This window comes from Mrakia frigida, assembly GCF_051309035.1.
Source record: "Mrakia frigida strain ATCC 22029 unplaced genomic scaffold BDY24scaffold_32, whole genome shotgun sequence".
Classification (NCBI taxonomy): Eukaryota; Fungi; Basidiomycota; class Tremellomycetes; order Cystofilobasidiales; family Mrakiaceae; genus Mrakia; species Mrakia frigida.
Window position 1 is genome coordinate 291,635 of NW_027481249.1, and position 25,326 is coordinate 316,960.

At 54.0% G+C, this 25,326-nt stretch overlaps 8 protein-coding genes across 8 annotated transcripts; 3 read left to right on the forward strand and 5 right to left on the reverse strand.

Annotated features, from left to right (window-relative positions):
* Positions 1 to 76: 76 nt before the first annotated feature.
* BDY24DRAFT_371920 (uncharacterized protein) lies at positions 77 to 2,856 on the reverse strand (the record flags this gene model as incomplete). The annotated part of the gene is made up of 3 exons (XM_076638176.1): positions 77 to 2,439; positions 2,518 to 2,651; positions 2,729 to 2,856. 3 exons carry the CDS (start codon positions 2,854 to 2,856, stop codon positions 77 to 79), a joined length of 2,625 nt encoding a protein of 874 aa, XP_076493753.1.
* An 80-nt stretch (positions 2,857 to 2,936) lies between these two features.
* On the forward strand, positions 2,937 to 4,565 carry BDY24DRAFT_176509 (uncharacterized protein). Its single transcript, XM_076636294.1, has 5 exons — positions 2,937 to 3,282; positions 3,410 to 3,585; positions 3,662 to 4,025; positions 4,104 to 4,473; positions 4,560 to 4,565. Exons 1-4 carry the CDS (start codon positions 3,049 to 3,051, stop codon positions 4,437 to 4,439), a joined length of 1,110 nt encoding a protein of 369 aa, XP_076493754.1. The 5' UTR covers positions 2,937 to 3,048; the 3' UTR covers positions 4,440 to 4,473; positions 4,560 to 4,565.
* On the forward strand, positions 4,200 to 6,108 carry BDY24DRAFT_176502 (uncharacterized protein). The gene is made up of 9 exons (XM_076636293.1): positions 4,200 to 4,473; positions 4,560 to 4,775; positions 4,843 to 4,929; positions 5,015 to 5,083; positions 5,154 to 5,189; positions 5,280 to 5,348; positions 5,417 to 5,452; positions 5,530 to 5,710; positions 5,824 to 6,108. The coding sequence occupies exons 2-9, from the start codon at positions 4,680 to 4,682 to the stop codon at positions 5,880 to 5,882; spliced, it is 633 nt and encodes a 210-aa protein (XP_076493755.1). The 5' UTR covers positions 4,200 to 4,473; positions 4,560 to 4,679; the 3' UTR covers positions 5,883 to 6,108.
* On the reverse strand, positions 6,067 to 9,132 carry BDY24DRAFT_417917 (uncharacterized protein; the record flags this gene model as incomplete). The annotated part of the gene is made up of 14 exons (XM_076643780.1): positions 6,067 to 6,255; positions 6,353 to 6,409; positions 6,502 to 6,580; positions 6,659 to 7,053; positions 7,142 to 7,398; positions 7,483 to 7,626; positions 7,717 to 7,789; positions 7,866 to 7,896; positions 7,968 to 8,229; positions 8,305 to 8,359; positions 8,474 to 8,518; positions 8,604 to 8,736; positions 8,895 to 8,946; positions 9,045 to 9,132. 14 exons carry the CDS (start codon positions 9,130 to 9,132, stop codon positions 6,067 to 6,069), a joined length of 1,860 nt encoding a protein of 619 aa, XP_076493756.1.
* A 284-nt stretch (positions 9,133 to 9,416) lies between these two features.
* On the reverse strand, positions 9,417 to 11,588 carry BDY24DRAFT_407820 (proliferating cell nuclear antigen, N-terminal domain-containing protein; the record flags this gene model as incomplete). The annotated part of the gene is made up of 10 exons (XM_076642774.1): positions 9,417 to 9,438; positions 9,515 to 9,558; positions 9,637 to 9,798; positions 9,903 to 9,998; positions 10,168 to 10,539; positions 10,640 to 10,656; positions 10,793 to 10,898; positions 10,987 to 11,094; positions 11,377 to 11,429; positions 11,537 to 11,588. The coding sequence occupies 10 exons, from the start codon at positions 11,586 to 11,588 to the stop codon at positions 9,417 to 9,419; spliced, it is 1,032 nt and encodes a 343-aa protein (XP_076493757.1).
* A 396-nt stretch (positions 11,589 to 11,984) lies between these two features.
* BDY24DRAFT_399548 (major facilitator superfamily domain-containing protein) lies at positions 11,985 to 15,358 on the reverse strand. Its single transcript, XM_076641845.1, has 19 exons — positions 15,080 to 15,358; positions 14,944 to 14,996; positions 14,640 to 14,777; positions 14,458 to 14,556; positions 14,273 to 14,385; positions 14,184 to 14,205; positions 13,981 to 14,109; positions 13,833 to 13,885; positions 13,547 to 13,729; positions 13,426 to 13,445; positions 13,338 to 13,354; positions 13,198 to 13,263; positions 13,083 to 13,136; positions 12,841 to 13,010; positions 12,573 to 12,651; positions 12,460 to 12,499; positions 12,372 to 12,386; positions 12,213 to 12,299; positions 11,985 to 12,125 (listed from the first exon to the last, which is right to left on the reverse strand). The coding sequence occupies exons 1-19, from the start codon at positions 15,248 to 15,250 to the stop codon at positions 12,075 to 12,077; spliced, it is 1,560 nt and encodes a 519-aa protein (XP_076493758.1). The 5' UTR covers positions 15,251 to 15,358; the 3' UTR covers positions 11,985 to 12,074.
* A 227-nt stretch (positions 15,359 to 15,585) lies between these two features.
* On the forward strand, positions 15,586 to 22,338 carry BDY24DRAFT_399550 (putative RNA helicase). The gene is made up of 27 exons (XM_076641846.1): positions 15,586 to 15,847; positions 15,978 to 16,177; positions 16,334 to 16,526; positions 16,632 to 16,763; positions 16,858 to 17,456; positions 17,572 to 17,655; positions 17,758 to 17,787; positions 17,891 to 18,169; positions 18,258 to 18,348; positions 18,430 to 18,615; positions 18,682 to 18,839; positions 18,905 to 18,977; positions 19,051 to 19,182; positions 19,257 to 19,318; positions 19,399 to 19,609; positions 19,679 to 19,834; positions 19,900 to 20,047; positions 20,111 to 20,273; positions 20,348 to 20,661; positions 20,751 to 20,894; positions 20,976 to 21,054; positions 21,133 to 21,178; positions 21,250 to 21,279; positions 21,348 to 21,407; positions 21,488 to 21,587; positions 21,678 to 21,704; positions 21,787 to 22,338. The coding sequence occupies exons 1-27, from the start codon at positions 15,709 to 15,711 to the stop codon at positions 21,989 to 21,991; spliced, it is 4,041 nt and encodes a 1,346-aa protein (XP_076493759.1). The 5' UTR covers positions 15,586 to 15,708; the 3' UTR covers positions 21,992 to 22,338.
* BDY24DRAFT_176674 (glycoside hydrolase family 18 protein) lies at positions 22,155 to 25,244 on the reverse strand. Its single transcript, XM_076636296.1, has 18 exons — positions 25,079 to 25,244; positions 24,844 to 24,954; positions 24,723 to 24,758; positions 24,551 to 24,658; positions 24,089 to 24,484; positions 23,953 to 24,023; positions 23,779 to 23,886; positions 23,674 to 23,701; positions 23,524 to 23,610; positions 23,404 to 23,455; positions 23,265 to 23,340; positions 23,145 to 23,188; positions 23,032 to 23,079; positions 22,951 to 22,958; positions 22,727 to 22,883; positions 22,570 to 22,644; positions 22,462 to 22,474; positions 22,155 to 22,375 (listed from the first exon to the last, which is right to left on the reverse strand). The coding sequence occupies exons 1-18, from the start codon at positions 25,146 to 25,148 to the stop codon at positions 22,319 to 22,321; spliced, it is 1,545 nt and encodes a 514-aa protein (XP_076493760.1). The 5' UTR covers positions 25,149 to 25,244; the 3' UTR covers positions 22,155 to 22,318.
* Positions 25,245 to 25,326: the final 82 nt, after the last annotated feature.

A 25,326-nucleotide genomic window follows, 5' to 3' on the forward strand; every position in this document is an offset into this window, starting at 1 on the left:
AAGTGTCTCAAAGTCTGAAATATAAAAGAACACAACAAAATCAAGCAACGAGAAGATGTACAAACCACAAAGATCCTCAGCAATCCTCCTCCATCAACCCAGCAAACATTCCTCCTCCACCACCACCTCCTCCCTTCTTCGCTCCAGCCCCTTCCGCCTCCCCAGCCCTCTTCTTCTCCTTCTTAGCCTTCTTCCTATCCTTCCTGGCCTGCGCCGAATCCACTCCGACCTCCAACTCCGGAGCCAACCACGCCTTCGACTCCTCGTCCAGAACACCACGCATCGTCGCGTCGAAATCCTCTTGCTCCTCCGCCGACTGAGGGGAGTTGGTTGTGGGAGAGGCGAGGAGGGTATGGAAGGTTCGACCGGAGTAGGATTGATGAGGTGGTGAGATGAGAGTGGAGGGGAGAAGGAGGGTTTGAGCGAGGAGGGAAAGTTCGTGCAGGGAGTGAAGAAGATGGGAGGTAATGTGGACGGCTCGGTTGGTGATTTCGAGTTTTTCAGGGTGGGTGGTGGTGGTCGTGGATGAAGCGAGAGAGTCCGAGTTGTTGGAAGAGGGAGAAGAAGGGAGGGCGTTGGCCCAGCTCTCCCAACCTCGAACGGATCGAACTCCAGCCAAAACGACAGCCTCGACTTCACCTCGTCGCAACATCCATTTGGCTCCTCCAGCGGCGACGTCTGCGTCTCGGGAGAGGACCTGCATGGTCCATCGAAGAGCGAGGACGAGAGGTTTGAGTGGGTCTCGGAGGGTGAGGATGGAAGGTGTGAGGGAGTTGAGGAGGGCGAGGTAGAGTTGGGTTCGGTATTCGACGGGTTGGAGGACGAGAGGGAGGTCGGGAGTGGGGAGTTCGGTGAGAGGAGAGGAGGAGGTTGGGAGGAGGATGGAGTCGACGGTTGGGATGGCGATCATCTTGGGGAGGATGAGAGAGGAAGATCGAAGGTAGGTTTGGATGGAAGGAGGGAGGTCGACCTCTTCTTCTTCGTCGTCGTCCTCGGAAGCGGCGGTAGGGACTTGATCCTCTGGGTCGTCCGACGCGAAAGCCTCCTCGGCGACTTCGATGATCTCGTCCTCGTCTTCCTGAGACGCGGCTCCTCCATCGCTCTTCCCGTCCTCAAGAGTCTCTTCGTCCTTGATCTCTTCCTCCTCTTCCTCAACGACCACAACCTCCTTCCCGTACCCAATTCCAACACCCTGGTTAAGGATCGCCCAACACATCTCCCTGATGGGCTCTCCAACTCGTCGACCGATCGTTCCTCTCTGGGTGTCCTCGAGGAAGACGCGTCCTAGATACCTTCCGTCCCGGACGACTCCAGCGAGCTTCGGCGCAAACTCTCCCTTCGACATCGCGTCGGCGTAGAGGGCGACGATCTCGTCTCGAGTGGGAGCGGGAGCAGGGAAAGCTGAAGGGGTGACGAGGGAGTAGGAAGAAGTGGTGTTGAAGTCGTGGGTGACCGAATAGGAAAGAGCGGAGTCGATGAGCGAGTGGATGAGCTTGTCGAGTTGAGGTTCCGTAACAGGATGAAGGAGGAGGGACTGGACGGTGCTGGTGAGGAGGGTAGCTGCTGCGTCTCCCGAGGAAGGAGGAGTGACGGGTGCTGATCCGTTGACGGGGGTGGTGGTCGTGGCTTTGGGTCCCTGGGTCATGATGAGGCGTCCGTTCTGGAAGGTCTTGACGGCCGACGCTGCTGCTGCTCTCCTAGCTGCGATCTTGGGATCCAACGCCTCCCTGAGAGCCAAAGCAACTCGTTCGATCTTCTGGCTTCCGCTGGTTCCCTTGGTGTGGAAGAGGTGAGAGAACTGGTGGTAATCGTTTCCGACGAGAGCGGCGAGGAGAGGGAGGAGACCGACGGGGAGTTTGAGCCTGAGGGCGAGCAAGTCGGCGTGGTAGGAGGTGAAGGTGACGGAGGTGAGGAAGGAGGTATGAGGGAGAGGAGGAGGGTTGGGGCAGTGATTCCTGTAGGCTGTACGAGGAGCTCGACGACGCGACTTGACGGCTTGGAACGATCCCTCCCACGGGCCCGAGTCGTCCGTTCCTGCTGGAGCTGCTGGAGACGACTTCTGCTCCTCTGCGGGCTCGAGCCACTTCCAAGTCATCCCGTCGAGAGGAACGTATCCCGTCATCTCTCCTCCAGCTCCCGACGAGGAGGAGGAGAAGACGACGAAATCGGAGTCCATTCCTGTGACCCAACCGTTCCTCTTCCTGGCCTCGGAGACGCACAACTCGTCGGCTTCCCCTTCTCCCCAGATGCACTCGACTTTGAGAGCGAGGCATGCGTCGACGGTTGCTGAGTAGATGAGAGGAGGGAGGATCTTGGAGGCGTGAAGGAAGGAGGGGGAGGATCTGGACTCGGGGGAGGTGAGGTGGAAGAGCGAAAGAGGAAGGAGGAGGGACCGCTGACGAGTGAGCTCGGTGTGGTGTTTGATGGAAGGGCAAGGACCTGTAGTAGGACGGGAGCGAATAAGAGGGCCTTAGTACCGAGAGGAGTGAGAGGAGAATGGAGGAAGAAGGAGCTCACCATCGAAAACGAAGACGGGCTCGAGTCCAACAGCTCTCCATCCTTCAACCGTCCTCTGGAGAAGACTGGCCCATTCTATAGATTCTCCTCCGTAAGCCCAGACGATGTTATCGAGGTAGAGAAGGTAGATGAGGCTATAGAGAAGAAGAGGAAGGAAGGCTGTCAGAAAAAAAAAAACGAGCTTCCTTCTTTCTCTTCGAGCTCAACTCACCTCCAGGCGTCCACGACGAGAGCGACCGCGTTGGAAGGATCGAGATCCGGGTTGGCTTCGAAAGTAGTCGTCCGAGTGAAGGCCTGAGGCTGCTCCTTGAGGTACGTTGTAAGTCCACGAACTCCCATAATTGCTTGGTTGAAAGGGTTGAAGAGGTTGGAGGGGAGTCTGAGGATTTCGTTTTTTTGAATGTTGAGCTTGACCGTTTCCTTCTTTCCCTTCCACCCTCAACCATCAGCTTCCTTTTCTTACAGAACGAGTCTCCTCCTTCTCCCTTCCCTCTTCCTTCTCTCCTTCTCGTTTCCGTTCTCGCCTTCTAGATGGGGATTCATCGAATATCAAGACAGTCCACCTCCTCCCTCAGCACCTTCGCCTCCTCCTCCTCCTCGCTCGTCGCTCCTCGATCGGTTCCACCACCTCGGAGACATGCTTCAACAGCGATTTCAAGGTCGACGATACATCTAGATGACCCGTACGAGAGGATCTTACCGCCGAAGTTCCCGTCGCACGAGGAGAGGGAAAGAGCAAGAGCTGCTCTCGTCAAACACATCGGAGTGAGCTCGCCCTTTTCCCTTCCTCCCTCCCTCTTTCTACTTCTCCCCATCTCCCTTTCGTTCTTCTCAAATCGACGCTGACTCTCTCCTTCCGACTTCCTCTCTCGATTCTCTTCCGATCATCTAGTCCGATCCCGATATCAAGCTCTCTCTGCTGCCCTTTTGGTCGGTCGCCTACACCTTCCACGGAGACGTCTTTTACTACCTCCCCTCCAAGGATAATAGTCTCATACGACATTCAGTACCAGGCCACCCCTTTTTAATTACCTCGGAGGTCTGCGCTCTACGAGATCCGTCCCTCACGTTAGTCTACCAAGTCGAGTCGTCCTTCGCCAGTCCGCGCTCGAGCTCACCCAAATCTCCCTTCCCTTCCCAACAGAACTCTCCAATTCCCCACCTCCCCTCAGTTCTACCTTCGAGGCTCAAAACCACCATCTCCTCATAATCCTCCGTGTCCCGTTCTTCCCGTCCTCAACCTCGAACAGCTTGAGAACCAACCCTCCTCCCTCTCGGATCCCTTCGGTCCTCCCGTTCGATTCTCTCTCGGACCTCCACGTCCTCTACTCCAGGCCCTCTACATCCCAGCACCAACCTCAGACGTCAAGAAGGGTCACGATATCTTCTCTCTTCCCATCAAGGCTGGCCCGACGGTCGCTGCACCGCTGAAGACGCCGGCGACGATCAGAGGAATGTTCCCGAGAGGAGGCACGATGGCTAGGATCATGGATCAACCTGAGGGATTCGTGAGTTCTGTTTCAGGTTGTGTTCTTTCTCTTTTATACTCGAAGCTCATCGGTCCTCTGCTGTTGTTGGTCGTTCAGGATCGCGTCGCTTGTCCGATTCGAAAACCTCTGCTCATCGCATACGAGCAAGGAGGACGACCCGTCGCTGCCATCGATCCCATTTCCATGACTATTCAGTCTTCGGTGATTGAGGAGGGCAGAACCAGCTGGAAGGATATGGTCCGTTCTTTCCTGTTGCTCGTCGCGTCTCGAAGACGCCCTCGCTCATGCTCGTCCTCTCCTTTCGCTCCAAATCGCTTCGCTGCTGTAGACGTCCACCTATCACAACTTCTTTCAAGTCACCGGTGGAGCCGTCTCCAACCTCCTGACGGCTCAGTTCACAGGATCTCACCTCGTCGTCGCTCCTGCGAATAGAGAGAAGCTCGACTGGACGGCAGATTACATTCACGTTCGTCCTTTCTTCCCTCCTTTCCTTTCCTTCCTTTTTTTCGACCCTCGTACTAACTTCGCTTTCCTCCTCCCCTACTCTCACAGTCTCTCCGACCCGACCGGATTCGCACAAACCAGTCAGCAGCGGATCTAGCGAACGGTGCCGCTCCTTCTGCTCCTCCCTCTCAGCTCTCCCACATCCGAAACACCTTCACCACCCGACTCATGACGACCAAAGGATCGGTTCAGGCTTACCCCATGAAGTCTGCTGGACGTGACGAGGCTGCTGCTAACGCCAGACAGAAGCTCCTCGAAGCGGAGGTTTGTTCTCCCTTTCCTTCGTTTCTCTTCCTAGACGTCGCTGACCTGAACCTTTCCTTCTTCGCAGGGTATGGCTGAGCGACTTCAAATGGCTGCTGCTCGTCAGAAACGACTGAAAGCCGAGGCTGAGCTGCAAACTCGTCTTTCTTCTCAAGTGCGTTCTCGTTCTCCCCTTTCTTGAGTCGAGCGAAATTGAACCCAACCCTTCTTCTTTCCCTTTCGTTCTTTTCTTTTTTCAGATGGACGCCAAGAAACGAGAACGAGTTCTCGCTCAAAAGCGGACGGCCGAGAAACAGAAGAAGCATCTCGTGAGTCTGCCTCTCTCGATCCGTCTCCGCAACCTCGTTCTGACGCGTCTGATTCCTTTCCTTTGTTCAGGAGTCCAAATTCGCGAAGAGTAAACGAGTTGAAGATGTGAGCTATCTCGCCCGTTCTTCTGATTGGAGATGAGCTGCGATAGGCTTCGTCGTCTAACCTCCGGTTCGTTTCGCCTTCTTCCTTCAGCGCCAACGGGAGGACGAGAAGCGTCGGAGATTGGAGGAGGCCATGGCTACTGCTGCTCGAGAGCTCTACGTGAGTCAACTTTCCATCTTTCCTTTCCCCTCAACGTCGTCGCTTACCGCTTCCTTCCTCTCTCACAGGGTTCCCGTCGAACGAAGGTCTCCATCCGATCGAAGGTGAGCTCCCTTCCTCTCCTCCCTCTCTTCCCTTCTCAACAGCTCAACGTCTCTTTCTTCCCCTCCCGTCCCCCCAGATTCTCGACCCTCAATCCCACTACCAAATGCTCGGACTCGTCTCGCTCAACATCATGCCCACGGACGCGGAGATCAAGGAAGCTTGGAGAGCTCAGATGCAAGCTCATCATCCCGATCGACCTGGAGGATCAACCGAGAAGGCTGCTCAGATCAACTCTGCCGCGGACGCTCTTTCCACTGGTGAGCTTGTTGTTCTATCGATCGGAGAAACGATCTCGAACGCGTTCGATGAGCGAAGAGCTGACTTTCTTCCCTTCCCCTTCTCGTCTTCCCGTCTTTGTTCTCTTTCGCAGAGGACAAGCGGACGGCTTACCAGAGGGATGGATTCTGGAACGGAAGTGGAGGGAGATAGACTTGACTACTCTTTACCCTCACGATTGAAGGAAAGCAGAAGCTGCCCAACGAGCAAGGAGGAGCGAGAGAAAAGGAGGACTGGCTCCCCAAACCCCAAACGCTCGTTTTCCTCAACGCGTTCTTTCTCACGTCAGACTCGTCCCTTCGCGACAATTTTAAAGACAAGTCATTACTATCCTTCTTCAACGCCGCCCGCCTCCTCTAGAATCTCCCTTCTTCCGCTGCTCCAAAGCCTTGTCCATCTCCCTCCTCGGCTCTTCGTTCAAGATCCTTCCCCACTCCAACAGCATTCCAACCAAGGCTGTCCGATCTGCGTCCTCGCTCATCATCGTTTGAGCGAACCTCCGACCTGCTTCGGCGATGCGTTTGGCCTAACAACGAGAAGAGCGTCGAGACAGGAATTGGTCAGTACACGAAAGACGAAACGAAAGACGATGAGGCGAGGAGATGCTACGATAGAGCACTCACCTCCTCGTCATAGCGTCGGAAGAACAGCAGTATAGAGGGAAGGTCGGAGAAGTTGGGCTGAAGGAGGGAGAGCGGAAGAAGAACAGCGAGGTCAGATTCATGAGCGTTCGTCGTTGGAAACTGAAAGGCGGAAGATAGACCGAGCTGACCTGTAAAGGAACGTAGTGCTTCCAAGGAACGGCGTGTTCCATCCAAGAGTGCAGCACGAGAGACGCGTAGAGGACGAGACTGAGAGTGATTCGAAGTCAGCACGACGCGCCCAATTGAGAACAGGATCTGAAAGAAAGAAAGCCGAATCAAACTCACCTCCCATCCAAAAACGCCTCTTCAGGACTCTCCCCATCCAGCACAAGCACAAACTTTGGAACGAAGCTTCCTGCCACTGTCCTGATCTTCTCCTCGACGGGCAACTTCTCCTTCAACTCCTCGCATCCTTCCCTCCCACCACACTCCACCTCCTCCTCGAACGCCACATCCAAGAACTTCTCGTTCTTCCAAACAACGTTCCCGTTTCTGCCTCCTATCCGCATCGCTATCCTGTATCCGTAGGAGTCGTTCTCGTCGTTGGTATCGGAGTCGGGGTAGATGAGGTTTGAGAAGTACGACGGGAGGGGTGTGACGGGGAGAAGGAGAAGTCGATAAGGTTGAGGGAGGAGAGTCGTTTCGTTGAGTGGGTGGAGCAGAGGTGGGGGTTTGCCTCGCTGGAGGAAGGAGGAAAGAGGGAGTGAGCGAAACGAACAGGCGTGAAGGAATCGAGACGCGTCGTTCCGTAGAACGATCGGAACTCACCCAGTGAGCGGAAATCCCACCCATGTCGGACCACCTGGTCATTCTCCCCCTCGACGAGCTCTTCAGTTTCCCTCCTCCTAGACTAGGCAACGGAACGAGCACCTCCGATCCCAGCGCCGTTCTGGTCGAAGCGATCCTCGGGACCGGTTGAAGATCTGGTGGTGGAGGAGGAAGGGAAAGGACTGGACTGAGGTCGACAAGAGCAGGAAACTTGCACGGGTCCAGAGCCGAGTAGGGGAAGAAGATGAGTGCTGGAGCTGCCACGTCCAAGAAAGAAAGGAGTCGAGGAAGAGAGGTTAGTCCGACGACGCGACGAATGAGATCAGGAAGCGGAAACGAACGCTTGGGTCTTCGGGCTTCCAAACTTTCGATGAGGATCTCCTCTGCAAACTTCTCCTTCCTGAGAGAAGCTTTGGGTAGACAGGCGATACTCCATTTCGGTGGGACGTCGGGATCGAGGGCGAAGGTGTACTCGAGAGATTGCACTGAGAAAGTGAGGAGACACGTCCCAAAAAGAAAGGGCAAGGTAAAGATCAGTGGTCGGCAGATCATTTCTTCGATGTCGAAAAACCCACTCTCTCCCGCAGCGGCAAGATCAAACGCGTCGACAAGAAGATCTCGAGGGATAAGATGAGGCGTCTCGAGACTCTGCAAGAACGAACAAAACAGATCTGATCAGCCATCCTCTGACTTTACAAGAGACGAAGGCATCTCTCAAACTCACACTGAGCGTAAAAGTCAGCCTCAGATCAAGCCTGGGACCCAAAAGAGAGTTGGAAGAGCGCGTCAGATCAGGAGCTCGTCTCCCCTCCTCCTCTGGACTCACAGATCCTCCCATCCCTCCAACAAGCCCACAATGGCTCTCCCCATTTCCTCGACCTTCCCTCCCGTCACCCAGGGATACTCAACTCTCACTCTCCCCTCCTCAACCACTAAAACGAACGCCTCGTCCTCGGACGGCGTCGCCTCCGCCAAACGCTGCCTCGCTCGAAGAACGGAGGGATGGATGGAGAGGTAGGGGTAGAAGGGGGCTGGTGAGAGGAGAGCCGATGGATTCGGGGATAAAGGATTGAAGAGGTTGGAGAGATCTGGGCAAGGGAGGAAGGAAGGAGGTGAGTTTGACGAGACAGAGGGAGAGCGGGCTGAAAGCGGAGAAAACGAACGAGGAGGTGGGATTCGAAGGTTTTGAGCTAGGTATTCTGATTCGAAAGCGGCCTTCTATGACAGGTAAGAGGAGAGGAGAAGATCAGCTCTCGCTCCCGGAACCTCGACGCTTTGGCCAAAAAGGGAGGCGACGCCGTTTGAATCGAGGAAGCGGGATGGGAAGCTCACGGTCATTGGGATTCCCTCGAGAGTTTCGTTCCACTGTGCCTCGGCCTTTACCCCTCCGAACGATAGAAGAAGTCAGCTTAACTCTAAGCTCAACTCAACTCCGTAGGCAAGGGAGGGATGTCAGACTCACGTTTTGAATGAGCTCAAAGATCGGGTGATGGATGATTCCGTCGAGATCTACCAACAGGACGCCATCGTCGAGGGACCAAACGTGCTCGGATTCCTTTTCCTCGTAGTCTGCGCCTCCCGTATCGACTTCGTACCTGCGAGAAAGGAGAAGGAAGGGAAGGGAAGAAGGGAGGGAGGGAAGGAAGGAGAGGATTCGGTTGAGCTCGTTCCGTTTCAGCCCTCGCCTTCCCTCTCTCTCCCTTCCCTCCTCCACATCTTCACTCTTCCCACTCCGACAGACACAAGTACTTACTTGACTCCCCTCTCATCCGTCAAACTCGCACCCTTCCTCCCAGATCCAAACCCTGCTCAACGCCAACGCCAGCGAAGGTCAGCTCAGAGCTCGTTCCCCCCCTCCCTCCCTCTCTCCCTCTCCCTCTCGTCAAGTCGCACTGAAACTCACTCTTCCTCCCCTCCTTCCACACTATGATCGTAACCGAAAAAGCAAGGACGAGCTTGAAGATGCGTCCTTTTCGGAGTTTAAACCGCATCGATGTTGGCAGTGAAAAGGAGGGACAGAAGAGGCGTCTCGAAAGTGAAGTCCCTCCGACGTTTCTCTCGATGGGATTTGATCGTCGAGAGCTTGTTTTTCTGTTCGCTTCCGACGACGCGTCCAGTTCGTATAAGAAAAGCATCAAGAGTGTAAAAAGCAAGGGTAAAGACTGAGAAGCATGGCGAGAGAGAGAAGGAGCCCAAAAAGAGAAAAAGGTAAACAAGGTGGTGAAGAGGAGAGAAAGGGTTGGGTTCGAGAGTCGAGAAGGAGGAGGTGATGGGTTTATTCCTCTCCGATCTTGGGTCTGTGAGTGAGAAGGAGAGGAGGAGATGATCAGTACGGAGAAACTGAGGAGAGAGAAGGTAGGGGAGGAGACGAACGCGAGGTAGTAGTTGATGTAACCCGATCCGAAGTCGAATCCGACCTGAAGGAGAGAGAAAGAACGGAAACGCGTCAGTTCGTTTCGCTCGAAAAGAAAAGCATAAGAAGAGAATCGACTCACGAGCATAGGAATCTCGTCGCTCATGTGGAGCGTAACCCTCTTAGCGAGAGGTGCTGACTTGGTGAAGTTGAGCAGGTACTTGAGCGAAAACGTCGACGTGACCGACTGCTGAAGGATGACCGTAACTCCAACGTCCTCTTCCTCGTCGTCTCCCTTCTTAGTCTGGCCCCAAGAAACAAAGAGAGAAGGGGTGGGGAATGGGGGGCGCACACGTCAGTTCGAGGAGACGAGAGGAAAGGGAGGGAGAAGGGAGAGATCAAGGTCACCTTGGCCTTCTTCGCCTTAGGTGCAGACTTCCCGTTGGAGGTAGCTTTTCGTTTGGGTGCAGGCTTATCCTCCTCCTCCTCGTCGGACTCGATGACCTCTGTGAAGACGAAAGGAAGAAGGAGAAAAGACGGTCAGCTCTCGAAACCTCGTCGACGCGAAGCCAGTCACCTCCCTCCGTCCCGTCCTTCCCTCAACAACCCTATCGTCGACCCACCCTCCTCGCAACTCTCCTGCAGCCCGACAAAAGAGGTGGAACTCACCAACTTCATCCTCCTCCTCCTCTTCCTCCTCCTCCTCCTCGTCGTCGTCCTCTCCCTTCTCCTTCTTGACCTTCTCCTTCTTGACGGCCTTCTTCTTGGGGCTCACGGCTCCCTCGCTCTCCTCGCTCTTGGCCCTCTTGTCGGTCTTGTTCACGCTCGTAGCCTTGAGAAGAACGGTCGAGCTTCCAATCTCTCCGTCGGACGAGAACCTGACTCCCTCCTTGGTGACCTCGATCTTGACGGATTCTCCGAGGGTGGTGAGATCTCGACAGATCTTTTGGAACTCTCCCGAGGAGAGCGAGACGGTGGCGTCGTACGAGGTGTCGGGGATACCGAGATGTTCCTGGTCGATGTCCATGAGCTTCATCTCGTATTCCTGGAAGAAGGAGGTTGGGAAGGGAGAAGAGGGGAGGAGGGAGGGTGAGCTCGGGGAGAGAGGGAGGGAAAGGCTCCCCGTTGGAGCGAGAGGAACTCACGGAGACTCGCTCGGTCTCTGCAGGAAGGGGAAGAGAAAAGAGAAGAGGAGAGACAAGTGTCAGTTCTGAAAAGCTTTGAAGCTACTGGGGAGACAAGACATGGCGAGGGACAGATGGGGGAGCCTCGAACCGAGAACGATCAAGACGACTCACTGGCAGCCTCGAAGGTCAACGAAAGAGTATCGGCTTCGTCTCCAGCCTTGAGAGTAACGATATCGTCGTCCTTGGCACACTTGAGAATCTTGCACAGGGAAGCGACCTGAGAGAAGGAGTCAAGAAGGGAGAGGTAGGGTGAGTGAGTGGAGTGGAAGGCGAGGAAGGAGAAGGGACGAGAACGAAAGACTCACGTTGATACCGAGAGGCATGTTCCTGTCACATCGGTAGTTCTGGAATCCAGCCTCCTTGAGCATGACGGTAACGAGGGCGACGTGAGAGTTATCCATAGCTTGGAGTTGCTGGAGAAGCATGAGAGGGAGGTCGTCAGCTTTTGATCTCCTTCCGCTTTTGCCTTCCTTCCTCCGCCACCCCTTCAGCGATAAAGAACGAGTCGAAAGACAGCAGATGTAGCATGCGAGAACGGAGCCATACGTTCAAGCTGCGTCATGGCAGCTACGCTCTCCTCGAGGTGGACTGGATGAGAACCAAACCCTGCCCTTCTTCTCCTCCTTCCATTCGACGCGTCTCCTTCTCCTTCCCTTCTCCTTCCATCGCGAAAGAAAGAGACCGTCGAGACTCACAATTCCATCGTCGTTGCACTCAAAGTTGGCGTCCGTGACGAGCTCCTTGATGGCTGTGAGAGAGGTCGAACAAAGAAGAAGGGGGCGAGAGGTCAGCAAAGAGAGGAAGAAGAAGGGAAGGGAAGGGAGGAAAAGAAGGAGGAGTAGAGAGTCGACGAACCATCGAGCAATCGCTTCAAAGTAGAGGCTTCTTCCAATCGAGCTTCAAGCATGTTTATAAGGAGGTGAGGTGGTGGGTGGGGTGGGGTGACGCTTGGGGGAGGGAAGGGAAGGGTAAAAGAGAGTAGAGAGCAGGTCGCGGGTGGAGGAACTGGTCGAACCTCATTTCACTTTTTGCCTCGACGCGAAGGGAGGGAGGGGCACGCGGTTGGTCGTGAAGGAGAACGGTGAAAGACATCAACGAAAAAGTGGTGTTTGTTCGTACGAGAGAAGACCAAAGAGGTAGCCACGCAGGAGTCTGAGCAAGGAGTTGATTTTTTTTCACCTCTGAAGCCAAGCTCGACCTGGTAACGCGCTCGTCGTCGACGCGTTCTCTCCTGCCTTCTGACGCGTCGTTCCCCCTCTCCTCTCGCTTGTATACACACTCTTCAGCTGATCTCTCTCAGATGTAACGCACGCAATGCCATCTAGATAATTATAGAGAAAGGTAGGGCCTAAACGACGTCTCAAATCACGTCCAACGCCGAGTCGAGCACAAACTACTTCTCCAGCTCTGCCAGCGATTTAGCGAACTTCGACCTGGCTCGGATCTGTAATCCAACAATGTAAGGCCCATCAGGTCAGCAATCCCTCGTCCGAAAAAGGAAGAGGTAGATAAGAGCAGGGCATGAACGAACCTGAGGGCCGAACCGGAACAGAACGAAAGGGATTACTGCCATGACCGTTCCGAGCATTCCAAACGTGAAAGCTGCCCATCTAGGATTCTGCGAGATGTAAAGATGTCCGACTCGATGAGTAAACGAAGGTGGAAGAGAAGACGTGGGAGGGAGACTCACGAGAGTTTTGTACATCTGAGGAGAGGAACGAAGATGGACAAGGTGAGTACTTGGAGAAGGGTTGGGAGAGAATGAAAGGGGGACGAACGGGGGTGATAAATAATGGGAAAGCTCCTCCGAACATGTTTCTGCGAAGCAAAAGAGGGGGAAGAACGAATCAAGCAAGGGTGGACGCGACGGCGACGAAGAGAGTGAATGAACCTGCTGAAGCTTTGAGCGGCGAGAGCCGAGGAAGAGTAAATGGAGTAGCAGTCTGCAAGATAGTTGAAGACGCAAAGACTGAGGCGAACATAAAAGCGTCGGTCAGAGAGCAGAGAGGGGATTTTTTTTGTTTTTCATTTAGGGTTAGGGTTAACCCTAACCCTAACCTTGAGGGAAAGAGAGACGCGTACTCTTGATCGAGTCGAGGAAGAAAAACGAGGTCAGTCTTGATCTCCGAAGCAGAAAGTCGAGCGAGAGGAAGACTTACAGATAAAGAAGATCCCCGTGACCAGAATGGTGACTCCTATGGAGGGTGCGATCCAGTGAATGGTAGGATACGAGGTCCAGGCGAAAATGTAGCAGCCGATGGGGAAGAGGATTCCTCCAGCACAGGCAGAGTAGAGACGCGCCTCGGGACCAAGGCGAGCGAAGTTACGTCTGTGGGATAGGTTAAGGCTCAGCCAGATAAGAGAGGGGATCAAGGTTGTGCGCAAAGAGGGCGAGACGTACGAGAAGAGACGATCCTGGTAGAACGTTCCGAAGAAACCCAAGAACCCTCCGACGCTGGAAAAGACGAAAGGTCAGCGAGGTTTACGTTGCGGACAAAGAAAGAGGAGAGCCTCACGCGATACTGAGATAGGCGAGTCCAACTTGGCCCGTGTTGAAGCCGTAGAGAGTTCGGAAAATGTATCTGAAGAGAGACGAGGAGGTCAGTGTGGAGTGAGAAGACAAGCTGGGAACGCCTGAGAACGAGAGATAGCTCACGGGATGGCGTCCAGAATCTTGTGTAGTTCAACCCAAGGATACGGTCAGCATGTCGAAGTGTGAGGGATAGGAAAAAAAGCGAGCTCACCCCGTAAAGCAGACCCCAAGCTGCGAGAACGAACGTCGACGAAAAGAAGGTCAGTCAAGTTCCGACGCGACTTTTACTCCAAACCACCTCCCTCATCCTTGCTCAACCGCAGAAGACTCACCAAATCCAACCCAAAGAGAATAAAGAGCAACAACCGGCTCCGTGAACAACATCACAAATGGCCTCGAAACAGAGAGTCGAATGAGCTCGAGCATCGGAGGACGAGACTGCTCGGCTTTGGACCGGTACTCCTTCCCAGTCTCCTTTCGGAGTTTGGAAGCCATTCGAGTCAAAATGACCGATGCTGGAATTGAAAGAGAAGAAAAGAAAAGAGACGCGTCGCGATCAGCCTGCGTCGTTGTCGTCGGATCGTCGGTTGACAGGTTGAGCAAAAGAGAGGCACGAACCTCGAGTCTCCTTCATCACCACGAACATCAAGGGTAAGAGCACGATCGTCATTCTGAAGGGAAGAAGGGACAGAAGGGTGTGAGAGATCTCGTTCGTCGCGTGTCGTTTCGGTTTCTGTTTCGAGGCAAGAAAAGGAGGTAAACTCACGCTCCGTTGATCCACTGAATCCACCTCCAACCTAAACGAGGATCCATATCGACCCAGGCCATAAACGTAGCTCCGACCGCACTGCCGACGATAGAAGCGAGAGCGAAGAGACTCATGGGAAGACCACGTCTAGAAAGATTGCGTCAGAGTCTGCCCCTCTTCCACTCGAAGAGTTCGGAGGTCAGACTGGGTTGGGAACTCACTCGTGAGTGCTCCAGATATCACCTGAAAAGGGAGAACGTCAGTTGGGTGATCTTGGGCGAGAGGAACTGAACTCGTGAAGAAGACTCACTAATCGTGCCTCCCACCAGACTTGACCCCGTACTCCCAGCGATTCCCTGAACGACTCGAGCGACGAGGATTGTTTCCAGGTTCTGAGCCAACGCCACTGGGATGTAAAACACGCTGGTGAGGTGAAGGAGAAGGAGTCAGCGATTCATTCTCTCACGTCGCGACGAGAGCCAAAACGAAGCTCACGCGAAGAAAAAGCACGACACCCAGTAAAGAGCGCTGCGACCGAACTCTTCACTCAGAGGAGCGAGGAGTAAAGGAGCGAATCCAAAGGCCCAAGCATAGCTGAGGAACGAGGAGGAGGGGAGGGCAGGGTTCAGTTCGGGCGAGGACGAGGACGACAAGCCTGGGCCTGAGACGAGACTCACACTGCGATTCCCAGAGCTCCACCAGTAGGACTCAATCCGAGTTCAGTCTCCATGGACTGCATACCTATAGCGAAGGAGGAGAGGTTGAAAGTGGCCAAAAACGTGAAACCGACGGCCGTGCTGGTGATGACCCATTTCCTTTGAGGAGGAGGGAGAAAGGGTGGAGGGGGGAAAGAGAGAGACAGAGGCCGTCAGCTTCGTTGCCCTCGCAGTCTCGTTATGTCAAATTTGCTCAGGCTTTTTTTGTGAGAAGTCTGATACTGCACCATCAACTGTCTAGGAGGTGAGGAAAGAGGGTACGAACCGAGTCTTTGAGAAGCTCATAGGGTCGCGAGAATCGTTGAGCTCAAACTCGACCTTGTTTTCGTTCAGCCCCCCAAGCAAGTCAGCTTACAGGTTTCTACGACTCTCCCAAAACCAAGAGAGTTCAATAAACGTACATGTATTACTCCCGATCCATCCTCAACGACGGTTTCACTGCTGCTCGCTCGCTCCGGATCGAGGGAAGGGTCGTAGAACGAGTGCAGAGGGATTCCATGGCGGATCGAAGGATGAGCTCTCGAGTTCTGTCGTGCTAGATCTATCGAGGTCCTTTTGTCGAGCTCGGCCATCGATCGAGGGGGAGGAGAGGGGGTGCTTTGGGTCGGTTGGGGTGTTGAACGTTGGGAGTCAGAGTGAAGGAGGAAGAAAAAAGGCGAGCTCGGAGAGAGACAGAGCTCCCCAAGCCGACGGCGACTCCCCCGCCCTCTCGCTCGCTCTCTTCGATCCGCCTGAAACCCTCTTTCGACGGCCCAGATTTAATTTCTAGCATTGTCATGTTGACGAAGACAAGGATGAGCCATATGGGAGAAGAAACATATTCCGTTGTTGACGGTTGAGCGAATATTAAAGAACGAAGAAACGAGGCCTGTAACGAGGCTTAGGTTTCGACGAAGCTCACCTCCCCTCCTCCTCGAAGTCTCCTTCGCCTTCCCTCCATCCACCACCACGCCAATACCAACCACCCCTGCCCCACTCCCCTTCTCGCTTCTCCCCTTCCCGCCTCTCCCAAGGGACCTCCTCTTGCAAGATGTCCTCCGAAGTGGACGAGTTCCAGCACCACATTGCGATCCAGCTCTCTCGTCTCCTCTCCCTCCCAACGAACGACCTTCTCGCAAAGAGGGTCATCGATATAGCAACTTCTACTTCCCTCAGAGCGTTTGAGAATGGTTAGTGGTCCCTGCTCTCTTTTCTCTGTTCAATACTCGCTCAAAGCTCGTCCCAAGGTCTTAGAAGCTCCAAACGAGCGAGCTGACCTTCTCCTCCTCCTCCTCCTTCCTTCCCCTCCCTCTTTTCCAGCCTGTTCCGCGTTCGGCCACTTCCCAGCTGCTTCCCTCGAACCCCTTCACACAGAGATCCTCGTTCATGCTTCCCAAGCTCCCAAAGTCCAAGCAGCGGGAGGAGTGAACCCGACGGGATTCGCGATTCACGATGGAGATCATCCCGACATGCTCGAGCAGGAACCAGAGAGAGCTGGCGGTTTGGTGAGAGGTGGGAATGTGAGTAACAACCAAACGTTTTCTTTAGAATTCGGGTCAAGCTGTTTCGGAGGAGCTTTTTCTTTGGACGCAGGGATGAAGGGAGGAATGACGAGAAGGGGAGGGAAGGAGGAAGGAGAGCTGACCTTCGACTTTCTCCTTCCTTCCTTCTTTCAGCAACAACAACACACTTACCGAGCTCCTCAGGTTTCCCTTCTCGGACTGGATCGTCTAGCAGCTCAGAAGAAGGAGGACGCTGCAAAGAGGAGAGCCCTAGACGAGCAGGATGGCAGAGGCAAAGGGAAGAAGGCAAAGTTGGACGTCGAGGATGCCAACGACGAGGATACGGGAGCTGCTCCGATGTTCAAAGGTCAGTTCAGATTGAGTTTTCTTATCGAGGCGACTGTAGAGAGGTGTATTTTCGTCTTTGATGAGCTTCTATTCGAAGACTGACGCGTTCTCTCTTCGACTCCAGTTCCCGCCCTCCCTGCTCGACCTGCCAACGTCCGACAACGAGGAGAGGAGACTCCTTCGCATGGACCTGGATTGAGCGATGTAGCCAAGAAGAGACTGGAGGAACATCGAAGATCGAGAGAGAAGCAGAGAGGTGAGTTTCCCTCCCTCCTCTTTCCATCTCGAAGGAGGAAGGTGAGCTTCGACGAGAGCTGACCTCGTTTCGTTTCGCTTCCTGTTTCCCACAGAGGGAGCCCCCGTCGAATCCTCAGCTCCTCCCTCGAAAGACCAACCTCGAGGACTCGGAGACTTCCAACGACGACTCAACAAACAGGAACGCTACTCTCAAAACGACCGAGATCAACCTCCTTCCACCTCCTCCTCTGCCACTCCCTCCCGAGACTCTCGACCTCCTCTTCCTCTCTCCCGAAACGACCGAGCACGATCCCCTCACGCTTCCGGATCAGGCTCAGCATCAGGGAAGGGCAAGAGCTGGGAAGACGCTCCCACTCCTCGAAGCGAACGAGGATCCGTCTACGGAGGAGATGGAAGTGTGAGGGTGCCGAATCGAGGGTGGGACGAGACGCCTCGAGGAGGAGGGAGCAGGGACGAAGGGAACCTGGGAGAGCGAGGAAGGGGGGATAGTGGGTACGGTGGGAGAGGAGGAGCAGGAGGGGATGGGCAGAGGAGGTGGGACTCGACGCCCAGGTCGTCTTCTTCGAATCAGACTCCTAGGTCGGTGAGAGGAGGAGGAGGCGATGGGGTGGATTTTACGCCGAATCAGAGGGAGTGGGAGGAAGAGCAGGTTAGGCTTGATAGGGATTGGTACGATAATGAAGAAGGAGTGGTGAGTCCTTTGTTGGTTGGTTGAGGGGAGGGCAGGAGGGGAATAGGGTGAGGGAGCGCGTTGAGACCTGACTGATTTTACTGTTCCTTCGTTTTCTCGAATTGAAACGAAACAGGCTGGAGACGAAGATCACAACCCTTTCGCTCAGTACGAGGATATGGGTCGAGCTCAGGAGGAGGAGATGGTTAAGAAGGCTGTGGTACGTTCCATCTCACCCGGTTGCTTTCTTCCTTCCTTCGTTTCTTGCTGCAGTCGCTGATCTAGTCCTCATCCTTCCTTTCGATTTCGTCCCGTCGAGCAGAAGAAAGTCACGGCTCGTCAAGCTCAATACGTTTGTCCCTCTTCTCTTCCCTCCTTCCCCGTCCTGTCCTCTCCTCTGATCTTCCTTCCTGACCTATCCCTACTTCCCACCTCTCCAATTCGATCCTAATTAGAATGCCGACAACGAAATGTGGGAAAAGAACCGAATGCTCACCTCTGGAGTCGCCTCTCGTTCCGCCGTCGACATGGACTTCGAGGAGGACGATTCGGAATCTCGAGTTCACGTTCTCGTTCACGATCTCAAACCTCCCTTCCTCGATGGGAAGACGGCGTTCACCAAACAGCTCGAACCGATCAATCCGATCAAGGATCCGACGAGTGATATGGCCATCTTTTCGAAGAAGGGGAGTGCGTTGGTGAGGGAGAAGAGGGAGCAGGCTGAGAGGGCGAAGGTGAGTTTTTTCAGTCTGTCTCGTTCGAGCCTTGCGTTCGTTTCTTTCTTCGACGAGAGAGAGCTGACGATGTGCTTGTACGATCTAGGCTGCTGCGAAGCTTGCGAGTATCGGAGGGAGTACGCTTGGGAACTTGATGGGAGTGAAGGAGGACACGGAGGGAGGAGGGGATGTTCCTGGTTCGTTTCGTTTCGTCTCGTCCTTATTCGCTTCTCTCGCCGTCATTCTCACCTACTGACTTCCTTTCGTTCGTTCATCAGCTGGGAAGAAGGAAGGAGAAGAGGAAGGAGACGACTACAAGTCCGAATCCAAGTTCGCCTCGCACATGAAAACCAACACCGGAGCCTCAGCCTTCTCGAGATCCAAGACGCTCAAGGAGCAGAGGGAGTACCTTCCCGCCTTCGCCTGCAGGGAGGATCTGATGAGGACTATTCGAGATAACCAAGGTTCGTTTCGTCTCTCTTTTCCTCGGTTCGACGCGTCGCTGACTCTTGTTTCTTCCTTTCGTTCAGTCATCATCGTCGTCGGAGAGACCGGATCTGGAAAGACGACTCAGCTGGGTCAGTTCCTGTACGAGGAGGGATACTGTGCGAACGGGATGATCGGATGTACGCAGCCTCGTCGAGTCGCGGCCATGTCTGTGGCGAAGCGAGTCAGTGAGGAGATGGAGGTGAGTTTGGGCCTCCTCGTTCTCGTTCTTCGTTCGAAATCGTCTGACTTCTTCGTCTTCTTCAGGTCCAACTCGGAGGTCTCGTCGGATACGCCATTCGATTCGAGGATTGCACGTCGAAGGAGACCAAGATCAAGTGTTCGTCCCTCTCCTTCCTCTTCCTCGTTCGTTCGACCTCGAGCTGACCTTCCACCGTCGATCGTTTTCGCAGTCATGACGGATGGAGTCCTGCTTCGAGAGTCCCTCAACGAAGGAGATCTCGATCGTTACTCGGTCATCATCCTCGACGAGGCTCACGAGAGGTCCCTGAGTACCGACGTGCTGATGGGTTTGCTGAGGAAGAGTGCGTCCTCCTCCTCTTCTTTATCCGCTCTTCGATCCACGCTGATTGTTTCTTCCTTCCGTTCGGTTCTTCAGTTCTCACTCGTCGTCGAGATCTTAAACTCATCGTCACTTCGGCAACCATGAACTCGGAAAAGGTGAGCAGATTCGAGTAGTTGACGCGTCGAAAAAGCCCTCCTCCCCGCTGACACCTCCTCTCCGTCGTTTCTTCTTCCAGTTCTCCCAATTCTACAGTCGAGCTCCTACTTTCACCATCCCTGGTCGAACCTTCCCCGTCGAGATCTTCCACAGCAAATCGCCTTGCGAGGACTACGTCGACAGCGCCGTCAAGCAGGTCCTTCAGATCCATCTCTCGAACCCGCCAGGCGACGTTCTCGTGTTCATGACTGGTCAGGAGGATATCGAAGTGACGTGTCAGGTTGTTGAAGGTACGCTGCCTCGTTTTCTTTTGAGATTCACCCGTACATGAGCTGATCTCGCCTCTTTTCGTTTTGCAGAACGTCTCGCTCAACTCGACGACCCTGCTCCTCTCGCCGTCCTCCCCATCTACTCGCAGATGCCAGCGGATCTTCAGGCGAAGATCTTCCAGCCTACCATCGATGGGAGGAGGAAGGTTATCGTTGCTACGAATATCGCTGAGACTTCTTTGACGGGTGAGTTTCACTCCTCATCGACGCGTCTTCCTTTTTCCTCTTGCTGACGTTTCCTTTCTTCGCAGTCGATGGAATCCTCTACGTCGTCGATGCTGGATACTCGAAGCTTAAGGTCTACAACCCCAAGGTCGGAATGGACGCTCTCCAGATCACTCCCATCAGTCAAGCCAACGCTGGTCAACGAACAGGTCGAGCTGGTCGAACGGGAAGCGGGTGAGTCGACCCTCCTCCTTCGCTTTCCTCGCTCTCATGCTAATCTCTCTCCCTCCTCGACAGATTCTGCTACCGACTCTTCACTGAGATGGCCTACATCAACGAGATGTTCCCCAACAACATCCCCGAGATTCAACGAACGAACCTCGCCAACACCGTTCTTCTTCTCAAGTCCCTCGGAGTCAAGAACACGCTCGAGTTCGATTTCATGGATCCTCCTCCTCAGGTGAGCCACCCTCCTACGTCCTTCTCTCATCTGGAAGCTCGAGCTGACCCTACCCTTCTTCGATCTCCCCAAAGGAAAACATCATCAACTCGATGTACCAACTCTGGGTTCTCGGAGCGCTCGACAACGTTGGAGATCTCACGCCTCTCGGAAGGAAGATGTCCGACTACCCCATGGAACCCTCTCTGGCCAAGATGCTTCTCTCCTCCATCGACTACAAGTGCGGGGCAGAGGTCCTCACGATTGTTTCGATGCTTTCGGTGCCGTCCGTGTTCTATCGACCGAGGGAACGACAGGAGGAGAGTGATGCGGCGAGGGAAAAGTTTTTTGTGCCGGAGAGCGATCATCTTACGCTGCTGCATGTGTATACTCAGTGGAAGAGCAACGGGCGAGTTCTGAACTCGTCTTCCCCGTCGTCCTCATTCGTTGCTGACCTTTTCTCTCTCCCTCTTTGTTTGTTCGTTCGTTCCTCCTCAGATACCGAGACGACTGGGCGATGAAACACTTCCTGCATCCCAAGCTTCTTCGAAAGGCTCGAGAGGTTCGATCTCAGCTCGAGGATATCCTCAAGAGTCAAAAGCTCGCTCTTCTCTCGGTTGGAACGGATTGGGACGTGATTCGGTAAGTCGTTCGAACCCTCCCGTTCTCTTCGTCTCTCCTCGGAACTGACGCCCGATTGGGTTTGTTTTTCTGCTCGTTCAGAAAATGCATCACCGCTGGGTACTTCCACCAAGCCGCTCGAGTCAAGGGAATCGGAGAGTACATGAACTGCCGAACTGCCGTGAGTTCTCTTCCTTCGTTGCTCGTCGTCTTCGACGGCATTCTGACGATCTCTCTTCGTCTTTCTCTTCGTTATCAGGCTCCCTGTGTCCTTCATCCTACGAGTGCGCTCTACGGTCTTGGTTGTACGTCTCGCATCTTTCGTCATGGTCGTTCGAAGTCGCGTCAGAGCTGATCCTTTGCTCGTCCTTTCCAGTCATGCCCGACTACGTCGTCTACCACGAGCGTGAGCCTCTTCCTCTTTCTTCTTGAGCTCGATCGTTCAACTGACCATATCCGCCTCCTTCTGAACAGTCGTCATGACTTCGAAGCAGTACATGATGTGCGTGACGTCGGTCGATCCGTACTGGTTGGGTGAGTCTTGTACTCGTCTCCCTGTCTCTGCCGACGACCCAACGCTGACCCGTCCTTTCCTCGTTTGTTTCTAACTCCAGCCGAGCTCGGAAGCGTCTTCTTCAGTGTTCGATCCAAGAACTTCGATGGTCGTGAACGAAACAAAGCTGCGAGGGACTTCAGCAAGAAGGCCGAACTTGAGTGCGTCCTTCTCTTCTTTTCCCTCCTCTCGTCGCTCGAAACACTCTCGCTGACCACCTGGTCTCACCTCCTTCTTTCTCTTGGTTTCAGGATGGAAATGGCTACTCAACGAGCAGCGTGAGTCTGTCTCTCTCTCTCTTTCTCGACGCGTTCTCCTCTCGCTGACTTCCCGCTCTCCCTCCTTCTCTTTCTCTCTCAGTGCCGCCAAAGCCGAAGCCGAGAAACAAGCTACTCCCGTCAGCTCGTCGACGCCCAGGATCGCTGGAGTCGGGATGACACCTCGTCGGACGGGAGGGTCGGGTCTGTTGGGTGCTGCTGGGAGGTTGGGAGGTGCTTCGTCGACGCCGAGGAGGTTGGGAGGTGCTTCTGGAGGAAGCACGCCTAGGAGGTCGGGTGGGATCTGAGAGGGTTTGAGTTGGGTTTTGATGTTCTGTACTTTTTCTGTGTTCGCTTCTCTTTGATGATCTCAGACGAACGAAACTCGCGCCTGCCCTGATCCAGCTGACGGGACCGATTCTTTCGGTGTAGGGTTTGACTTGACTCTCAAGTCTTCTCACGAAGGACTGCTTTCTGATCTCAAAGGCTGTAACTGCCAGCTTTGAGAGCGATGCAGGTTCCAGAGAGCACAGGCTCGAACGGGCCATCCGAGGGTTCCGACGCGTCGACTCTCCGTTCCGAGCAGTCGAATTCGGCACAGAGGCCAAAATTGATCCATGTTCAATCTGTAATAATTAAGATGATGTAGACGCCAGCTCATTGAAGTTTGTAGAGGTTGATGAAGCGTCCCACTGCGAGAAAAGGAGGGGGAAAGAAAGGGAAAGATCAGCATCCATCGGTTCGACGACGAGTTATTGAGCCGAGAAGAGACACGGACCTGCCATTGCATTCTGTTCGAAAGAACGGTTCAAAGACAAATCAAGGCGTCTGAATCGAAAGAGAAGGGCAAGAAAGGGAGAAAGAGACGCAGGTGACGAAAACTCACGCTCCAGCAAAGTTCGTTCCGCCTTCTCGACTCGCTTGATCGATACAGGTCTTGAGTAGCTCCGTTGACATGTACCTTCGAGTAACGAGAGAAGGCGAGAAGATGTCAGCACTCCGGAAAAGAGGAGAGAAAGGAGGGAGTCGTTCAAGGAACTCACCCGTTTTGCGCCTGGTCATTTGCACTTGGTTTCCCAATGACGAGCTTCTTCAACGGGATTCCTTGAGCGGCGATCTCGAAGAGGGAGGATCCAGGATAAGTCGAGGAGGAGTTGTGAAGGAGGTTGTCGCAGGTCGTGTATTCCGTGATGCCTTGGTCTGAGAGAAAGAAAGACGCGTCGGTCAGGTTCGGTTGAGTGCAGGAAAGAGAGCAGACGAAACGAACTGTAGAACCTGGGAGAAGAAGCGAAGTGAAGCGGGCAGTGTCAGAACAGAACCGAGAGAGAGGAGAAGGGAGGGAACCCACTGGATGTTGAAGAAATCGATCCCGTCACCAGCGGCCTTGTAAACTCCTCTACGAAACCGAAGGATCAAGATCAGTCTCGCAGTCGGAAAGGGGGTAGAGAAGAGAGAACCTACCTATATCCTCCTTGGTTGTACGTCGATGCTGAGGTGAACCACGGCTGTTTGTAGGAGGAAGGAAAGGGTGTCAGTCAAACGAGGAGGGAAGAGGGAGAACGAGGAAGAAACGCGACGAACAGCAAGAGGAGCATGAGAGATGATGTACTGAGGCGAAGGAAGCTGAGCCCTCAGGGTCTGCTGTAAGGTAATGAGCCTGAAGAAACAGCAGAATCAGTCGAAGGCGAAGGAGGAAAGAGGTAGTGAGAACGAGACGCACCAGGGAATCGCCGACCCCGAAGAGAAAGCTGGGAAGTCCTCGTAGTCGATATCTAGGTTCGGAGAGGTAGATCATATCAGCAAGCATATATGAGGAGAAGTGTGACCAGAACAAGCTCACCAACTCCGTCCAGATCGTACTGTTTAACAAAGCTCGCAAGACGCGTCGCCACCTCGACGGCATCGTATCCGGACGTCGTTGGAGTATCTGAAGGGGGCAATGGTCAGTCCGATCGCACTTAAAGAACCCGGAAAGATTTGAGCCACTCACCGGTTGCTCCAAAGGCGCTAACCATCAACTACAGTAATGAAAGAGACACTCGTCAGCACCGTCGAACTTTCCTCGACCCAATCGACCTCGACTTCGAGCCCTCACCTTCTTCCCACCAGCAAGATAATCCTCCTTCACAGCGTTCCTCGAAGCGTTAGTGAGAGAAGTCCATCCTGAAACATTGTCGTACGCTCCTTCTTTGACGAGCCAGAACTGATGAAGAAAAGGAAAGAGAGAGGTGAGTCGGGGTTTTAAAGGGAAGATGGGCGATGGACTCACAGAGAGGATGAAATGATTGATACTGCCGAGAGCAGCTGAAGTAGGAGGCGTAGCAAGGTAGGGATAGTCGGCTGGGAACGGAGAAGAAAGGGAGTCAGCGAAGCGAAGGACGACGGGGGATTCAAAGCAAACTCACAATAGACGTTCCACTTGACATCCGATCCGAAGCTGACTGCTCCAGTAGCTGAGGGAGCAGCAGAGGATGTTGAGGCAGAAGCGGTTTTAGACAGAAGAAGCGAGGTCGAAGTCGAGGTAGAGGAGGAAGATAGAGGTCGAGTCGAGCTTGAACGAAGGGAGGTCGAAGACGAGGATGGAGTTCGGACGCGACTGGTGCTGCTGTTCGATCCTTTCACCGCTGATGCTGATTTCGAGGAGGTAGGCGTAGCGATAGTCGTGGCTCCAGGAGGGGTATACGTCGAAACGATCGTCTTCCCAGGACCCTTCTTGGTCGTTTTGGTAGTCGTGGCTGAAAAGCGGGAGGAAGACGAGCGAAGTGAAGTCGTTGCTGCTGTCGAAGACTGAAGGGATGAAACTAGGACCCAGAGAAGACCTTTGAGTCAGTAAAGAAGAGACGAAAGAAAACATAAAGGATACATACCGCTCGAGCTCTGGCCAGCTTGCAAAACAGCAATCTGAGCAGCAGTCAAGCACCCGATCCCAGCGGTGGATCCGATCGGCGCTGAGCAGGTTGTGGTCGAGGAACAGACTGCAAGACGAAGACAAGTGAGTCAAATCGACAGAGGAAGAGGGAAAAGAAGAGATATGCTGACCTTGGAGAGTAATCCAAACCGTCTTCGTCGAGCATTCTGTCGTCAAAGGGAAAAAGGTCAGCTTCGCGTCTCCCTCTCCTCCCTGCCCTCAGTTCCCTCGTTCAAAACTCGGTAGACTCACGTTGAAGCGAATCAGCCTGACATCTAAACGTTCCAGGATCGCACGCATCGGCTCTCCCTCTGAGGATAGAGCGAGAGACCGAACGAGAACGTCGATGAAGAAGGGGGTGAGCTGGAGGTGAAACGAACCAAAGGTCAGCTCTCGTTCTCTCATCTCCTTCCCTCCCATACCTCGTCTGCTTCGTCCTTCCCTGCTCACATCTCTCCCTAAGTCTATATAGCGAGGAAGAGCTCACCAGCAGCTGTCTCCAAAAAACTCAGAACGCAAAGAGAAAAGAAAAGAAGCAAGGAGAAAGGGTATCGCATGCGAGGTCGAAAGGGTCGAACCGCTTGGGTTCCGTTGAAGAAGAGTTGGAGAGAGGGAGAGAGCACCACCAGGGTGTATCAAAAGGGAGGGTATATAAAGAGGACGAAGGTATGGATGCTGTTGAAGGAAGGGAGGAAACGAGGTCAGCAGAAACGTAAAGGGCGTTCGATGAAAGGC

Bases quoted from the DNA above. Each gene is read 5' to 3' on its own strand.
- BDY24DRAFT_176509 (XM_076636294.1), top strand. From the start codon at position 3,049: ATGGGGATTCATCGAATATCAAGACAGTCCACCTCCTCCCTCAGCACC. The intron at 3,283-3,409 runs GTGAGCTCGCCC...CCGATCATCTAG, and splicing joins CTCTCGTCAAACACATCGGA to TCCGATCCCGATATCAAGCT. The intron at 4,026-4,103 runs GTGAGTTCTGTT...TTGGTCGTTCAG, and splicing joins TGGATCAACCTGAGGGATTC to GATCGCGTCGCTTGTCCGAT.
- BDY24DRAFT_399548 (XM_076641845.1), bottom strand. From the start codon at position 15,250: ATGGCCGAGCTCGACAAAAGGACCTCGATAGATCTAGCACGACAGAAC. The intron at 14,557-14,639 runs GTGAGTCTCGTC...CTCGTTCCTCAG, and splicing joins GGAGCTCTGGGAATCGCAGT to CTATGCTTGGGCCTTTGGAT. The intron at 12,652-12,840 runs GTAAGTCTTCCT...ATGTTCGCCTCA, and splicing joins CACGGGGATCTTCTTTATCT to GTCTTTGCGTCTTCAACTAT.
- BDY24DRAFT_176502 (XM_076636293.1), top strand. From the start codon at position 4,680: ATGACGACCAAAGGATCGGTTCAGGCTTACCCCATGAAGTCTGCTGGA. The intron at 5,349-5,416 runs GTGAGTCAACTT...CCTCTCTCACAG, and splicing joins CTGCTGCTCGAGAGCTCTAC to GGTTCCCGTCGAACGAAGGT. The intron at 5,453-5,529 runs GTGAGCTCCCTT...CCGTCCCCCCAG, and splicing joins AGGTCTCCATCCGATCGAAG to ATTCTCGACCCTCAATCCCA.
- BDY24DRAFT_399550 (XM_076641846.1), top strand. From the start codon at position 15,709: ATGTCCTCCGAAGTGGACGAGTTCCAGCACCACATTGCGATCCAGCTC. The intron at 19,319-19,398 runs GTGAGCAGATTC...TTCTTCTTCCAG, and splicing joins CAACCATGAACTCGGAAAAG to TTCTCCCAATTCTACAGTCG. The intron at 21,055-21,132 runs GTGAGTTCTCTT...CTTCGTTATCAG, and splicing joins ACATGAACTGCCGAACTGCC to GCTCCCTGTGTCCTTCATCC.
- BDY24DRAFT_176674 (XM_076636296.1), bottom strand. From the start codon at position 25,148: ATGCGATACCCTTTCTCCTTGCTTCTTTTCTTTTCTCTTTGCGTTCTG. The intron at 24,759-24,843 runs GTGAGTCTACCG...CTTTGACGACAG, and splicing joins TCAGGCTGATTCGCTTCAAC to AATGCTCGACGAAGACGGTT. The intron at 23,611-23,673 runs GTGAGTGGCTCA...TGCCCCCTTCAG, and splicing joins TAGCGCCTTTGGAGCAACCG to ATACTCCAACGACGTCCGGA.